The following is a 17,942-nucleotide window of genomic DNA, read 5'->3' as shown; positions in this document are numbered from 1 at the left end:
ATTTAGCTATATTGATTTTTTAAATTTGTAGCAACGATCTTATACTTCAATAAAAACAGTATCTTGTTTGCATTCTACTTGATTTTTTTTCATCTGCATACTATTCTTCAATATTCTTCAATCTATACCAACCAGTTTGTGCCTTCCTTAAGTACTGCCAGAAACTATCAACTCTTTCTCCTGTTACAAAATTATAGCTTAAAAAAGTTCTTCACTCTGGTTGTCAAAAGAATACACAGATATCAAACAACAATCGTTTACAAATTATAATGAAAGAATAATATACCATTACCAAAAAAAGCCCAGGTACAGATATATCAAGAAGTGTACAGGATTTACATAATGAAAAAAGCTACCAAAGGCTAATGAAGGACATAAAATAAGACAAATTGAGACATAACATGTACCTGGATACACTGATACGAGAGACTGATTCTCAGTTAAAATTCTCTTAACCTAATCAAAATCTCACAAAGAACTCTCTTTAGCTTGGCATAGTGATTAAAAGTTCATCTCAAATAATGTAGAGGTAAGCATTTCCAAGAGAATACTGAAAAGGAAGAATAAGGAGGGGAACCTTGGACCTGTAATAGATATTTATATTTTATACACTACTGACGCTAGAAGAAGCAGACCAGAATGGAAAACCCAGAAACAGAAAAAACATCCGAGAATTAAATGTAAGATTAAGGGGTAAACTAGGTGAGGAAAGATGGATTGTTTGGGACGAGTGGATAATCATTTTTTTAAAAGTTCTCAAATGTTACACCATGCTCCAAAATAAATCTTGAATTGATTAAAGATTTAATTAGGGGAAAATAAAAGCAAAAACTAAAATATAAGTGAAGAAAATGTGCAGACGGAACGCTGGGCCACAGTGGAGCGTCAGGAGGCATGCGGAAACGCGTCTTCATTTCATCTGGAAAACCTGCGTTGGTTTCTCCTTAAGTTTGCACTTGATGACACCTGTTGCCACGGTCTCTGGAACCATGAAAACAGCTTTCTGTAGTTACATCTGTTAAATTCCATGGAGAAAGCCTGGGGCCCAGAGGGATGTGGAAAGGAATAAACTGAGGGATAAGGAGATTTAGAGAGTATTTTTAGGGGAGCTCTCTGGGGGACGTGGCCTTCAGCATCCTGAAGCTCCCCGCCACTCTAGCCCCAGTCGCATGCGAAGACGACTTTCTCACGGGAGATTCTAACATTTGCAAATGTCCGGAAACGCTCAGCCAGCTCGCACCAACGTTGGAAAAGAACCCAGCGCGGCCCACAAAGAATCGCAGAGATTTCAGACGCTTAGGTCTCGCACATGCGCACTGGGTACTCCTGGTCTCCGGGCCTCTGTGCGCAAGCGCAGTGACGCCTTCTTACAAGGCGCGCATGCGCACTGCGTTTAGCTGTATCGCTTGGCTAGGGTTAGTCTGGGCTGAAACATGAGAAACCGCGGAGTTTCCCAGCTGGGATGTTGTGGCCAGACCGCGTTGGCTTATCTGTACCGCTAGTGTTAGGCTCGGGAGACTGTGAGAAGCCGAGGGGGAGGTGAGGTGTGTCTGAAGCCTGTAGGCTCTGCAATGAAGAAGATTTTTGGCTTCGGAAGTAAGAAGGGCGAGTCGCCCTTCGGCTCCTTCACCAGCTCGCGGAGAGAGAGCGGTAATCGAATCAACTCCCGGCCCGAGTACCACATCCGAGACAAGGATCTCGGGAAGATCCACAAAGCTGCCAGCGTGGGCAACGTAGCCAAAGTGCAGCAGATTCTGTTGCTTGGGAAGAATGGCTTGAACGACAGGGACAAGATGAACAGGTAACTGGGGCGGGCGGGAGGAGGCGGGGCGGGCCTGGGTGGGGTCCCTGCTGTCAGTTTCCCCTCCGAGGCTCGTGGACACCCACGTGGGATCCCGCGCCCCGCAGACTTTATAGGCAGCAAAAGCCTTAGCTGGTTTCGGACCCGCTCATGATTCCCCTTATAGAGCACTTTACTGACAGTTTTAAAGTCATTTGACTGAATGTCAGTAACCACAGAAACGAAATTAAACATGAACAGTATCTTATTTTTAATGTACACATTTTTATACCGTAATGTTATATGTTACAGAGAAGTGCATAATGAGGAAAATGATCTGTCTCATGACAGATAAACTTCTGGACTAAAAATTCTTCAGATACAATCCAGTATCTTTTTTTAAAAAAATTAATTTATTTATTGCTGTGTTGGGTCTTCATTGCCGTGCGCGGGCTTCTCATTGTGATGGCTTCTCTTATTGTGGAGCACGGGCTCTAGGCGCGCGAGCTCAGTTAGTTGTGGAAGGTGGGCTAGGTAGATGTGGAACATGGGCTAGGTAGTTGTGGCTTGCCGGCTCTAGAGCGCAGGCTCAGTAGTTGTGGCCCATGGGCTTAGTTGCTCTGCAGCATGTGGGATCTTCCTGGACCAGGGCTCGAACCCGTGTCCCCTGCATTAGAAGGCGGATTCTTTTTTTAAAAATTTATTTATTTTAATTTATTTATTTTTGGCTGTGTTGGGTCTTCACTGCTGCACGTGGGCTTTCTCTAGTTGCAGCGAGTGGGGGGCTACTCTTCGTTGCAGTGCGTGGGCTTCTCATTGGGGTGGCTTCTGTTGTTGTGGAGCACGGGCTCTAGGTGCATGGGCTTCAGTAGTTGTGGCATGTGGGCTCAGTAGTTGTGGTTTGCGGGCTCTAGAACGCAGCCTCAGTAGTTGTGGCACACGGGCTTAGTTGCTCCACAGTATGTGGGATCTTCCCCGACCAGGGCCCAAACCTGTGTCCCCTGCATTGGCAGGCGGATTCTTAACCTCTGTGCCACCAGGGAAGCCTGCAGTATCCGTTTTATATCAGTGTACACCTATGTATATATGTTCTCTACTGAAGGACCTTAGAAGACAGCTTTGAAGTGGGAAGATGGCTGTGTCCTTGAATAGGAAGACTCATTTTCTTAAAATATGGTCTTCCCATATTTAAACCAAATAAGCATATGGTGGTTTAAAATTTTTTGAGTTTCACATGCTTTCTTTATTTGCTGTGATGAAATTAAGTTTTATGTAGTAGACAAAGATTTGCTCTTCTAGATATCAAAATGTGCTGTAAGTTCCCACAAATTATTCATTTACTAACAACTGAAAAGACAGATAAATGAATGGAACAGAATAGAAAATGCCCAAACACCCAAATATATGTAAGACTTTAGAACTTGAACTAATGACATTTCATATTAGAAGGAAAAAATAAATTGTTTGTAAATGGTGGAGAAGTAAACTGCTAACTATTTAGAGAAAAGTAACTAGATTTTTATCTCACAAAAATAAGTTTCAGATGGAGTACATATCAAAAATTTTAAATATTCAAAGTGAGAAAACGACTAGAAGAAAACAAAATTCCTATTTATACATTTTTTGTGCTGACAAAGACCTTCCTAAGAATGACTTCAAAAGCAAGAATTCTGGAGGTTGATTTAACAACATAAAAAAATTAAAACCCTCTGTAGATCAGAAAAGAAGATTAACAAAATAAAAGACAAAGAGCTTTTAAAATATATCAACATATTTGTATCAGGCAAGAAAACATATCTTCATTTTACAGAGAATTCTTTGAAATCAGTAAGGGGAAAAAACCTCTAATTTGAAATTGAGCAAAGTACTTTTTTGCATATCCATAAGTGACCAATGGATATAGGAAAAAAAATTTAGCATTTCTGGTAATAAAAGGAATTTAAGTTAAAGAGGAATGAAAAACATTTTCCCTTCACAAAGTTTGTGAAGATGAAGAACAGTGGTGCTTATACTGCTGTTTAAAGTCTAAGTTGCTTTTGACTTTTCAAATAGGCAATTTGGTGATAAGTACCACATTTAAAAAATGTATATTCCCTTTACACATCAATTCTCTTTATACAAATAAGAGGTAAATAATTAGAGATAAATTAGAGATAGGTAACATACAATTTGTTGTTCTCAACACTGCTTAAAATAGCAATGTATTAAGACAAACTCAAAGATTTTAAAAATAAATTACAGTGTATCTGGTATGGAGTAATATGTGACCATTGAAGGTGGCATAGATAACAGATGTGTGTTGACCTGCAGAGATGTACTTTGGTAGAACATTGAGGAAAAAAAATCAGTTTCCTTATATATAAACACAAGAAGACTATGGTCTTATCTTAGGCAAAAATATGTACAAAAATATGATAAAATTTGTTATTTCTGCACACTTATAAGTGAAGCTTTCTTTTCCTTTTAAAAAAATCTGTGGGGCTTCCCTGGTGGCGCAGTGGTTGAGAGTCCACCTGCCTATGCACGGGATGCGGGTTTGTGCCCCGGCCCGGGAGGATCACACATGCCACGGAACAGCTGGGCCCGTGAGCCGTGGCCGCTGGGCCTGCGCGTCCGGCGCCTGTGCTCCGCAACGGGAGAGGCCACAGCAGTGAGAGGCCCGCGTACTGCAAAAAAAAAAAAAAAAAAAAAAATCTGTGATTTCTACAGTGAACATGTACAAAAATTCTAGTAAATGTTTAGTATTAGTGAAATAATTCTGGGAGAGAGCAGGAATATGAATCTTGTACAAATAAAAATAATTCCTCACTTTCTATTTTTTTTGGAAGTTTTTCAAGGATTGATATCTTCTGACAACTTTTAACCTCTTCAGAAGTAAAGGGAATCTTTTTATCCATGCCTGTAGATTTTACTAGGTATATATTTCGCTATATACACGTTTTTGATTTTGTGTAACTTTACTACCTATAATATGTAAATGATTATAGATTAATCATTTTACTTTATTGCAGTCTTATGAAAATAAAAAATAGTAAATCTAAGTGGTGATTATTACTATTGCAAAAGTTTATAGAGTTTTAGTTGTGTTCTTATGAAAATAAAAAATCAAAAATACAAATGTAAATGATTATTACTATTGCATAAGTATTGCTTTACTTCCCAAAAGTTTTCTTTAAAAATATCGAACTCTCCAAAGTAACAACTGACATCAGAAATACAAAGATTCATGAGAGATTACTACAAGCAACTATATGCCAATAAAATGGACAACCTGGAAGAAATGGACAAATTCTTAGAAAAGCACAACCTTCCAAGACTGAACCAAGAAGAAATAGAAAATATAAGCAGACCAATCACAAGCACTGAAATTGAAACTGTGATTAAAAATTTTCCAACAGGGCTTCCCTGGTGGCGCAGTGGTTGAGAGTCCACCTGCCGTTGCAGGGGACATGGGAAGATCCCACGTGCCTCAGAGCAGCTAGGCCCGTGAGCCATGGCCACTAAGCCTGCGTGTCTGGAGCCTGTGCTCCACAACGGGAGAGGCCACAGCAGTGAGAGGACCGTGTACTGCTAAAAAAAAAATTTTTTAAATCTTCCAACAAACAAAAGACCAGGACCAGATGGCTTCACAGGAGAATTCCATCAAACATTTACAGAAGAGCTAACACCTGTCCTTCTCAAACTCTTCCAAAATATAGCAGAGGGAGGAACACTCCCAAACTCGTTCTACAAGGCCACCATCACTGTGATACCAAAACTAGACAAAGATATAACAAAAAAAGAAAACTACGGACCAATATCACTGATGAACGTAGATGCAAAAATTCTCAAAAAAATACTAGCAAACAGAATCCAACAGCACATTAAAAGGATCGTACACCATGATCAAGTGGGGTTTATCACAGGAATGCAAGGATTCTTCAATATACACCAATCAATGTGATACACCATATTAACAAACTGAAGAATAAAAACCATATGATAATCTCAGTAGATGCAGAAAAAGCTTTTGACAAAATTCAACACCTGTTTATGATAAAAACTCTCCAGAAAGTAGGCATAGAGGGAACTTACCTCAACATAATAAAGGGCATATATGACAAACCCACAGCCAACATTGTTCTCAGTGGTGAAAAACTTAAACCATTTCATCTAAAATCAGGAAAAAGACAAGGATGCCCACTCTCACCACTGTTATTCAACATAGTTTTGGAATTTTTAGCCACAGCAATCAGAGAAGAAAAAGAAATAAAAGGAATCCAAATCGGAAAAGAAGAATTAAAGTTGTCACTGTTTGCAGATGACATGATACTATACATAGAGAATCCTGAAGATGCTACCAGAAAACTACTAGAGCTAATCAATGAATTTGGTAAAGTAGCAGGATACAAAATTAATGTACACAAATCTCTTACATTCCTAAACACTAATGATGAAAAATCTGAAAGAGAAATTAAGAAAACACTCCCATTTACCATTACAACAAAAAGAATAAAACACCTAGGAATAAACCTACCTAAGGAGACAAAAGACCTGTATGCAGAAAACTATAAGACACTGATGAAAGAAATTAAAGATGATACAAACAGATGGAGAGAGATACCATGTTCTTGGATTGGAATAATCAACATTGTGAAAATGACTATACTACCCAAAGCAAACTACAGTTTCAATGCAATCCCTATCAAACTACCAATGGCATTTTTCACAGAACTAGAGCAAAGAATTTCACCAGTTGTATGGAAACACAATAGACCCTGAATAGCCAAAACAATCTTGAGAAAGAAAAATGGAACTGGAGGAATCAGGCTCCCTGACTTCAGACTGTACTACAAAGCTACAGTAATCAAGACAGTATGGTACTGGTACAAAAACAGAAATATAGACCTCTGGAACAGAATAGAAGGCCCAGAGATAAACCCATGCACATATGGTCACCTTATCTTTGATAAAAGAGGCAAGAATATACAATGGAGAAAAGACAGCCTCTTCAATAAGTGGTGCTGGGGAAACTGGACAGCTACATGTAAAAGAATGAAATTAGAGGAATGAAATTCCTCTAAAACTCTTAGAGGAAAACTTAGGCAGAACACTCTATGACATAAATCACAGCAAGATCTTTTTTGACCCACCTCCTACAGAAATGCAAATAAAAACAAAAATAAACAAATGGGACCCGATGAAACTTAAAAGCTTTTGCACAGCAAAGAAAACCATAAAATAGATGAAAAGACAACCCTCAGAATGGGAGAAAATATTTGCAAATGAAGCAACTGACAAAGGATTACTCTCCAAAATATACAAGCAGCTCATGCAGCTCAATATCAAAAAAACAAATAACTCAATCCAAAAATGGGCAGAAGACCTAAATACACATTTCTCCAAAGAAGATATACAGATTGCCAACAAACACTTGAAAAGATGCTCAACATCACTAATCATTAGAGAAAGGCAAATCAAAACTGCAATGAGGTATCACCTCATACTGGTCAGAATGGCCATCATCAAAAATCTACAAACAGTAAATGCTGGAGAGGGTGTGGGGAAAAGGGAACCCTCCTGCACTGTTGGTGGGAATGTAATTGATACAGCCACTATGGAGAACAATATGGAGGGTCCTTAAAAAACGAAAAGTAGAGCTACCATACAACCCAGCAAACCCACTTCTGGACATATACCCTGAGAAAACCATAATTCAAAAAGAGTCATGCACCACAATGTTCATTGCAGCACTATTTACAATAGCTAGGACATAGAAGCAATCTAAGTGTCCATTGACAGATGAATGGATAAAGAAGATGTGGCACATATATACAATAGAATATTACTCAGCCATAAAAAGAAATGAAATTGAGTTATTTGTAGTGAGGTGAATGGACCTAGAGTCTGTCATACAGAGTGAAGTAAGTCAGAAAGAGAAAAACAAATACCATGTTCTAACACATAGATATGGAATCTAAAAAAAAAAAAGGTTCTGATGAACCTAGGAGCAGGACAGGAGTAAAGACACAGACGTAGAGAATGAACTTGAGGACACAAGGAAGGGGGAAGGTTAGGCTGGGATGAAGCGAGAGAGTAGCAGTGACATATATACACTACTAAATGTAGAATAGCTAGCTAGTGGGAAGCAGCTGCATCACTTGGGAGATCAGCTCGGTGCTTTGTGACCACCTAGAGGGGTGGGATAGGGAGGGTGGGAGGGAGACGCAAGAGGGAGGGGATATGGGGATATATGTATACACATAGCTGATTCACTTTGTTATACAGCAGAAACTAATAAATCATTGTAAAGCAATTATACTCCAATAAATATGTTAAAAAAATTATTGAACTCTCCAGTTATGTTTATCCATTGTTTAATCCATTTGTTCATCAAATATAACTTGAATACCTATTATGTAGCAGATGCTTTCTACTCAGGACCCTGCATCTATCTCTCAGAACTCTTTCATCCTTAAAAACTTCATGTTGCCCCCGTGAGCACGATGAGAAATTTAAAATTTGAAGTATTAAGGCTTAGTCTCAATTGAAGCTTTTCTCCCTTCTTTCAAACAGAAGCATTTCTGAAGGTAGGAAATTGTAAAAGATAACCTTTACTTGTCCTTTTTGAACATTTATAATGGTATTAAATACTACTATTGATCATTGGAAATGCCTGATTTCACACAATCTATAAATGTAAATATTGAATAAAATGAGCCATTCCTATTCATTTGAATCCTGAATTTCCTTTGGCTTAAAGTTTCCTGAAAATCAGAGTTAGAATTACTTTTTAAAAAATTCTTGTTTTGCTTGTTATTTTAGTTCTCTTTCCCCGTGCTGCTTTTATTTTATTATTTTTTAAAAATTGAAGTATAGGTGATTTACAGTATTGCTCATCATGCCTTTAAGAACTAAAAGTTATTTAAGTGCCAACCGTGTGACTAGAACTGCAGTAGACCCGTTATACAGGCCATTATTTCATTTGATGAAAGGCACCATGGACTGTATGATGCCCCACTATTTTATATATTAATATAGAAATTTTTTTAAATGTTACCAACTCACAGATATAGAGAACAAACTAGTGGTTACCAGTGGGGAGAGGAAAGGGAGGAGGGGCAAGATAGGGGTAGGGGATTAAGAGGTACAAACTATTAGGTATAAAATAAGCTACAAGGATATATTGTACAACATGGGGAATATAGCCAATATTTTATAATAACTATAAATGGAGTATATAACCTTTAAAAATTGTGAATCACTATGTTGTACCCCTATGATATATAATTTTTATTTTATTATTATTTTTTTATTTTTGGCTGCGTTGGTTCTTCGATGCTGCGCGCAGGCTTTCTCTAGTTGTGGCGAGCGGGGGTTACTCTTCCTTGCGGTGCGCGGGCTTCTCATTGTGGTGGCTTCTCTTGTTGTGGAGCACGGGCTCTAGGCGTGTGGGCTCAGTAGTTGTGGCTCGCGGGTTCTAGAGCGCAGGCTCAGTAGTTGTGGTGCATGGACTTAGTTGCTTTGTGGCACGTGGGATCTTCTGGGACCAGGGCTCGAACCTGTGTCCCCTGCATTGGCAAATGGATTCTTCACCACTGCGCCACCAGGGAAATTCCGTAATATATAATATTATACATCACCTATACTTAAATTTAAAAAAAATGGCAACTTTAGGCACAGAGACAGAGATAATTAGACCAACAGGAAAAATGAGAAAGGAACAGACAAAAAATGCTATCAATTATAGTTGTAAGACATCATGAATTATAAATTTCATTCCAATGTCAGAGATGTTAAAATGTGAGAAAATGAGCATATTAGAATCACTGAAGTACAGTGTTCTCTCTAGTCCTCAAGACATATCTTCAAAAGAGGTATAATATCCTTTTATTTAATTGAAATGTTGCCCTTGTAAAATATTAGTAATAATTATGATAATATTACCTAATAATTATTGAGCTGTTATCTGTGCGAGGAACTGTTCTAAACCCTTTGCATGGGTTCTCATTTAAGCATCACAGTGGTGTCCTGTGAGATAACTACTGCTTTATCCCCATTTTGTTGATGAGGAAATTGAGGCACAGAAAGGCTAAGTGACAGCTAATAAGTGACACAGTTAAAGTCAAATTCAAACCCAAGTTGAGCTGAATCTCAAGGTCATGCTCTTTCTATTCAAGCAGGTTGTTCTTTCATTAATGTGGAGAGTAAGAAGAGCTAATATATATTGTTCTTTCTCCAGAAGAAAACTAAATATTTGTTTTAAAGGGATAGGAATAGCATGCTCTTAAATGTTTTCAATTACATGAACAATTATATGTTTTGAAATAGTGCACTACAATTTCCTAAAAACTCCTCTCGGTTTCGTAGGACTGCTCTCCATTTGGCCTGTGCCAGTGGCCATCCAGCAGTGGTAACTCTCCTAGTGGAGAGAAAATGCCAGCTTAACCTCTGTGACAACGAAAACAGGACAGCGCTGATGAAGGTACATAGTAGCCAACCATGTCAACGTGAGATGGATTTGATTTAACTGCTTAGAATAAAAATGGATTTATCTCATTTAAATATAACGAATTGGTGAAACTTCTGGAATGTTTACTCTGAATTTCTAGAATTTACAGTCTGTGTCTTGGCATAACACTTATAGGCCATACAATGCCAGGAAGAGGAGTGTGCAACTATTCTGCTGGAACATGGTGCCGACCCAAATGTCATGGATATCAGTGGCAACACTGCTCTCCACTATGCTGCCCTTTATCAGAATATATCACTCGCAGCAAAGCTGCTTTCACATGATGCCAACATTGAAGCAAGGAACAAGGTATAGCTCAACTATATTTACAAAATATTTGCAATACATGGTTTTTTTTTGTTTGTTTTAGCTGCAGATGTTTTATCTATAATAATATGTATACTGAATACCACCCATCAGGCCCTGTTACCATGGAAACAACTGCAAAGCCAAGTCACGGGCTGGAGAAAGGTGGTGCTCACAGAAAGAGCACAATTCTGTCTCCCAGCCACCCTTCTACCCCAGAAGGGAAATCTTCCCATTAGGATATGCCTGGGAGTGGGTGGTGGGCTCAGAGCCCACACAAGACAAAGACCTGGGGGAAGGGAGATGAGGTGGGGGCTGGCTGCTTGCAGGGGCTCAAGGAATGGGTGCTGTTGGGGATGGATGGGAGGAGGAAGGAGACTCAGTACCCAGCAGGGAGAGCTGGGTGAGTGCAGGTGGCCAGGGCAGGCAGCAGGCCCTGAGCCCTCCAGGACCCCAGGTTCTAAGATTGGGGAAAGTGGGGCAGGTCGTGTTTGACACCCAGCAAGGGTGTTCCCTTATGCTGGTGGCCGTTTGGTCCACCATGTACACCTTGGGGTCTTCCACACTCAGCCTGGGGGGCTCCTCAGCAGGGTTGTAGCTGTGCATGGGGAGCAGGTGATGGCGGAGCTGCTGTTCCTGCTTTTTCTTTGGGATACACATTACCTCCTCCTGCTGCAGCCCCGCCAGGAACTCCCTCTGCTGACATAAATGGGGTCAGTTTTACATATTTGGAAGCTCAAGCATTCCCTGAGTGAAAATATTTTGAAATAACTTAATTATCTAAGATTTCACTTTAAATCATTATATTTCTAAAGAAGCATTAGAGGGTATAGCTTTCTTTTATGTGTCTATAGCAGATATTTGTGAAAACATTGCATTTGTTAAAGGTAAGACTTTTTTTTTTCCCCCGCTCAAATTTTTTTCCTGATTAGTGTAAAACAACACAGAAATGCAAAACTTGCCTTGGAGATAGACTTTGTCCTAAAACTCAAACAAAACAAAAGCATTTTACAATAATAACAATCTTGCTGCTGTTGACAAGTTCCTATGTTATTAAAAAATGATTTATGTAAAAATGATTTCTCTCTCATTACCTAAGGCTTCAGAGGGAAAAAGGAAAAGGAAAAGGAGAGAGCAGTTGAAATATGCAGGCCGGGCTTCCCTGGTGGTGCAGTGGTTAAGAATCTGCCTGCCAATGCAGGAGACATGGGTTCGAGCCCTGGTCCAGGAAGATCCCACATGCCGCGGAGCAACTAAGCCCGTGAGCCACAACTACTGAGCCTGCGCTCTGGAGTACGCGAGCCACAACTACTGAGCCCGCGCCCCTAGAGCCTGTGCTCCCCAACAAGAGAAGCCACTGCAATGAAAAGTCTGTGCACCGCAAGGAAGAGTAGCCCCCGCTCACCACGACTAGAGAAAGCCCACGCGCAGCAACGAAGACCCAACGCAGCCAAAAATAAATAAATTAATTAATTAAATTAAAAAAAAAAGAAATATGCAGGCCAATTTGGAAATTTGGCAGTTAGGAAGTGCCAAGAAGAGGTTTTTTGGGGGGGTTTTCCCCTTCAGTTTATGTATTTAGGCAAAGTTCTTTTCAGGTTTCGGGGATAATAATTCTTATTTTGGGAAAGAGCCTAAGTGAATTGTAACCTTGCCTAGAGATCAATTTTAGGAGGACTCAGAGGAAATCAGATTGGCGGTGAACGTGTGGTGATTAAATGGGAAATAAGGGAGAAGAACAAATAATTAACTGACATATTATCCTGTTTTGGCAGAAACAGCCTCTTAGATAAGAGTCTAGACTCTGCTCTCAAATCTAGAATGTCTTGATGGGAAGTAAAGGGTTTATAATTAATGAGATCAAGTTGCATTTTGAGTTTACTCGTCCCTGTTCTACCTATTTACCCAGAAAAATTAAATGTAGTTTTGGTGACTCTTATCTCTTACACTTTTCTTTTTTTTTTTTTCAAATCCTCAATTGAGAAAAGGAATTGGCCATGTGGGTAGGAGATGAGACTGACATGGTTGCTACACTAGTTCTCAGCTAGAATTCTTCTCGTGAACCACAGTCACCTGGGAGAACTTATAAAAAATTTACAAGCCTAGGCTCTCCCCTGAAGATTTAGATTGAATAAATCTAGGAAGGCCCAGACATGTGTGTTTGGAAATATTTCCTCGAGATTCTGATACAGCCCTTGGTTAAGAACAATGGAATGGATGAGTGTGATTTATAAATTCACAGATCTCAAAAATAAGAAATCTCTAGAAGAGTTGGAGTTTGATAGATGCTACTTCCATCAACTCCCTCCTTTCCAACAATATTAGCCTGACTTTTATCTTTCTCTGCCTCTGTGATTGAGAAGGTAAAAGGGATATTATTGGCAATATCTATTGGCTTGAAGAATAACTCCTTTTTCCTTCCAACCACTAGTCATTCACTGGCACTCAGAGAGTCTTTAGAAATTTGCTTATGGTGAGTCATTTAATAAGTAGAGTATGACCCTTTGCGATTTTTGCACCTTTTGTTATCATCCAGGTCGTTAGGTCAGCAGATGTTTATCACAAACAGGGTTTTCCTGACTGCAGTAATAGTAAAGCATGAGCCTTCTTTTGGTGAAAGCTGCATGACAGACTCTTGCAGTGTGTCTGTTAGGTTCACTGGGCCCTGGCATAAGCAAGATGATAGTTTTAAACAACAAAACCCATGAAGTTAGTAACAGTACAGATAGGAATTGTTTTAATAATTTAGTTTCAGCAGTCTTATGAACTAATTATCCATTTGGTTAACATCAGGGAGAATTATAGAAATAGATTGTAGGTTTTTTTTTTTTTTTTTTTTTTTTTTTTGCAGTACGCAGGCCTCTCACTGTTGTGGCCTCTCCTGTTGCAGAGCACAGGCTCCGGACGCGCAGGCTCAGTGGCCATGGCTCACGGGCCCAGCCGCTCCGCGGCATGTGGGATCTTCCCGGACCGGGGCACGAACCCGTGTCCCCTGCATCGGCAGGTGAACTCTTAACCACTGCGCCACCAGGGAAGCCCATAGATTGTAGTTTTAACAGGCATTGGAAACATTCTTGAAGTGGGTATTGTGAATCTTAATAGCAATTTTTATTACATGTTGAGACCCACTTTTGTTTTGTAAAACACATGATACTAAAGAAAGGAAAGGTTTTACATGCAAATATTTGCTTTATATCCACCCGTTTGGAAACACTCACAGCAAACATAAAAACACAAGTGGGCTATAGACTAAACGTGGCCCCTGGATGTGTTTAGCTTTTCTCCACAAATTGAGTCAGCATTTAAAATTTAGGAGACTCATGCAGAAATCTGCATTTCAGGCTTCTCTTAAGGAATCCAATCTGGTCCCCCTTGAGCCCACGCTACTGTTTGGTCTGCCGTGCAAAGGGTGCCCCTTCTGTATGGTGCGCGTTCTCCGGTTTGCTGGCCTCACCTGGGTTCTTCACTTACTTGGGTCACCTACTTTGCCTCCATAAGCATCTGTGTTTCCAGTTCCTGTATTACAGTTTATTTTGATAAATATTTCTAGATTTTAAAACAGTCATTAATTTATAATCTATTTCATATTTTAAAAGAATCTCTTAAGAGTGGGATTGAAATTTTCAAGTTAGAATTTATAAGTTTTTTTTAAAAAAACTCTTTTTCTTTACATGTTCATGTGAAGAATCATATTCCCATTGGAATGTCTGTAAACCTTATGAGGTTAATTGGTTATCGTTGGATAGGTTATGCATGTTGCAGACAATATTATATCTTTCTCCTCAGCATTGTTCCTAAAATATGCAGTTGATTTAATAGTTAAATGATTATCTCTGGAGGAGTGTTTAGAGTGTATAGACTAGTATAGAGCAATAAAATAACTCCAGTATACCTAATAAATACTGTGATAGAAGCAAAGATCCTTGGAACCGGTAAATGTTGGAAGTGAGTTTTAGAGAATGACTTTGCAGTTAATCATGTAAAGAAGTGAGGAGCATTTTAAAGAGAAGGAAGAAAAGCACAGCGTGGGTGAGAAGGAAGGGGCTCCTTTTTATTTACTTTCTATATTAGATGTTTAAGTTCAGAGAATCTATTATAAGTTTTAAAATTCAGTTTAGAAATATGTAACTTTGTACCTTCTGTATAAAGTGTTTCTGCTGTCTTACAGGAGGACCTCACACCACTTTTACTTGCTGTAAGTGAAAACAATCAGCACATGGTGGAATTTTTAGTAAAGAAAGAAGCAAATATACATGTAGTTGATAAGATGAAAAGGTACAGTAGTTCTTTTTCTTTTTAAAAACCTTAGTGCTGTTCTAGAGTGGTGACAGATTAAATTAGTAAGAAGAGGATTAATGTATAATCAACACATCATCAGGTCGAAAAGCAATTACTCTGACTGTGTATCATGAAAAATAATATATAGCAGGATTCATATTCCTTTATAATATTGACTGATGTCATTTGCAACCTGATTTTTTTCTTTTTTTGGTCACACGATCTTATAATAGCTAAGGGATTTCGTATTAGTTTTATTAGCTTTATAAAATACGGATTCTACTTTTTAATTTACCTTATGACACAATATTGAATTTCTTAATTCTTTTAGAATAATTTTTTAACCTCTACTTTGTATATATTTTTCCTTAAAAGATGCATGTCTTTGGGATGACTCTTTGCTTTAAATTACTTTCTTTGAAGAGTACTGATGTTATTAGGTTATCACTAAGTGATTGTTAATCACTATTACCAGATACTTTGGGCTCATCAGTTTTTATCCTTTTTCATTTGTAGTACTTTTTTTTTGGGGGGGGGTACGCGGGCCTCTCACTGTTGTGGCCTCTCCCGCTGCGGGGCACAGGCTCCGGACGCGCAGGCCCAGCGGCCACGGCTCACGGGCCCAGCCACCCCGCGGCATGTGGGATCTTCCCAGACCGGGGCATGAACCCGTGTCCCCTGCATCGGCAGGCGGACTCTCAACCACTGCGCCACCAGGGAAGCCCCATTTCTAGTACATTTTGATGTTCTTATTTTTAATTGGTGAAGGTAGAAGGAAGAAAGATAGCTTTAATTGGATAAACATTTCCTTCAATGAAGACAAGTCATAGATGGGTGATAAGGAGGAAAGTGATGGGCTTTAGATTCAGACTGGGTTTAATTCCTAGTTTTCCTACTTACTAGGTGTATGACCTTGGGAACGTTACTTATTATCAGCAAATATGTTTCCTGATATGAAAAGGAGGATAGTAGTATATCCTTCAAGGGTGGTTGTGTGGAAGAAAGATTACATATATAGTATTTCATTTAGTGCCTAGCACATGCTTATCAGCAACATTAACTGCAACCATGACTATTTTTATTTCATTATTATTAATATTATTGTTTTAAGCCTGCAAATAGCTTTTCCTTAGCCTGACCTCTAGCTGATTTTGAAGTATAATATAACAGACTAAGGAAGAAATGGGGAATTCTTCCTTTATATACTCACCTGCTTCAGATAAGTGACCTCAGCATAGTTTCTTGTCCATCAAGGACTTTAAATTAGCAATTTCTTCTACATGCCATCCGAGTGGGACAGGAGGCTTCTTTTTTGTCCCTTCATTTTAGCCTTGGAGGCAATTTACAAAGATGAACACTTGAATATGTAAATGGTCAGTTCTGCATGGATGGGCAAGATATTAACTTGGTAAAGTATATCAAATTAGCTGTTAAAGTAAGTTAGCTAAAGTTCCTAAGGGTGAAGTTATCTCTCTGTTATTTTAGAACAGCTCTCATACTTGCTGTAAACTATGAATCAACAAATATAGTCAGGCTTCTTCTTCAGCAAGGTATTGATGTCTTTTCTCAAGATATCTATGGATGGACCGCAGAAGAATATGCTCTTATTAGTGGTTTTAATATGTAAGTGTTTACATTAAAATGCCAGTTATCACTAAACTGTGGTTAAAAATAATTTAACTGTTACTTGTTATGTGACAGGTGAGAGTTCTTGTTTGGTGCAGGCAGCTTGGGAATGGTGGTGAGATGTTCCCCATCATCAGCTGGAAACCAGCCGAAAGGCCAGACTAGTTAGATGTAGCAGTGGGCACAGGGTTCTTTATCTCAGGACTTTAAGACTTTATATACTTAAAGATCCTAACGTTATCCATTTCATTCCAAGTGTAACCCCTGTGCATGGGGTACAAGTAGTGTCACAGCTCTGATTTTTCTAACTTGTTATTTGGGTCTTGAAGTGCTTAGTTCAGCAGACTATCCTATATTTTCTCTTGGGGACTTACTTCTATACTCTCCCTCTTAAATTTTGCAAGAACCTAAGGGATTCCCTAAGATCAGAGAGACAGTCCTCTTCCACAAGTCATTTGGAGGGGGAAAAAAAGGCATTCTCATCATTCTGTTGATTGCATTGATTCTGTTGCTGCAGTGTTGCTACTAAAACTGGTCTTAGCAGGGTCTCCTTGGCAGCTGGATCTGGAGTCTGGATGTTGCTCTATAAAGACCTTTAATAACTTTAAAAGAAAAAAGAAACTGGTCCTGCAGTCGGGTCACGATCGACCTTTGCTCCCGGGATGCCCTTGTTGATCCAGATTCCTCAGTCTTCATGGCGATGCACACTTAGACTTCAAAGTGACAACTTTTTTAGTTCTCATACATATGCCTGTAGCTCAGCCACTGTTCCAAAGCACCAGCACCCATTTCTGGCACCTGGGCCTCCTAGCTTTAGCCACACACACCCTCCCCGACACACTCAAAAACCTTATGTAGAGCCCACATCTTAGCCCAGATCTTCACGATGAGTTACCCTTTGAGGCTCTTGTCTTTTCTGCTAGCAGATGTCAATGGGAACTGTTTTAGGCTTTCTGAGAGGTTCAAATGCTCCTGCCGGGAGAGAGCTGACTTTCCTTTTTCCTTTGTTACCAGACCTGAACCTCAAGGCTGCTTTCTATCCTGTGGGGCACTTTTTCTTAGGTCGTGGAAGGTCCCATATCCTCCTCCTCAGAGTAGTGGGTGCCAGCTTGCCTCAGACTCCGGAACTGAGGTTGGCCCCTCAAGTGATCTGTGTTCCATGATAATGAAAATCTTCTAAATGATTTACATCTGCCTCAACCTTCAAAGTATTTTCAGATTCTGCCTCATAAGGAACCCATTCACCAGAAATCCCTGAATCTCAAGTAGGTTAGTTGGCATTAGGAGAGGTAAGCCCTGTCCAGGACTTGTCAGCATCCATTGTAAAAGTAGGCTTATGTCTTCCAAGTGAATTGGAGATGAACGTGGAGCTTAAGCCTCATTCTAAGAAAGATCTGTTGGTTCAGAGTTTGAGTAGGTAGAGAAGGAGTAGTAGTGGTCCAAGCCAGGTCTGACCTTTGA

General features: G+C 39.4%; 1 protein-coding gene across 3 annotated transcripts in view; it reads left to right on the top strand.

Annotated features, from left to right (window-relative positions):
- Positions 1-1,528: 1,528 nt before the first annotated feature.
- The window catches only part of ANKRD26 (ankyrin repeat domain containing 26), a 92,968-nt gene continuing 76,554 nt past the window's right edge, over positions 1,529-17,942 (top strand). For all 3 annotated transcript variants that reach the window (XM_082649455.1, XM_082649454.1, XM_082649456.1), the window contains exons 1-4: positions 1,529-1,801; positions 10,130-10,244; positions 10,407-10,580; positions 14,746-14,852. In XM_082649455.1, the coding sequence (XP_082505581.1) occupies positions 1,572-1,801; positions 10,130-10,244; positions 10,407-10,580; positions 14,746-14,852 (626 nt within the window). In that variant the 5' untranslated portion in view covers positions 1,529-1,571. The remainder of the gene's footprint in view (positions 1,802-10,129; positions 10,245-10,406; positions 10,581-14,745; positions 14,853-17,942) is intronic.

This window comes from Grampus griseus, assembly GCF_964374135.1.
Source record: "Grampus griseus genome assembly, chromosome: 2".
In the NCBI taxonomy this organism is placed as follows: Eukaryota; Metazoa; Chordata; class Mammalia; order Artiodactyla; family Delphinidae; genus Grampus; species Grampus griseus.
Note: the sequence above shows the minus strand (reverse complement) of the source record. Positions and strands in the feature narration are given on the sequence as shown.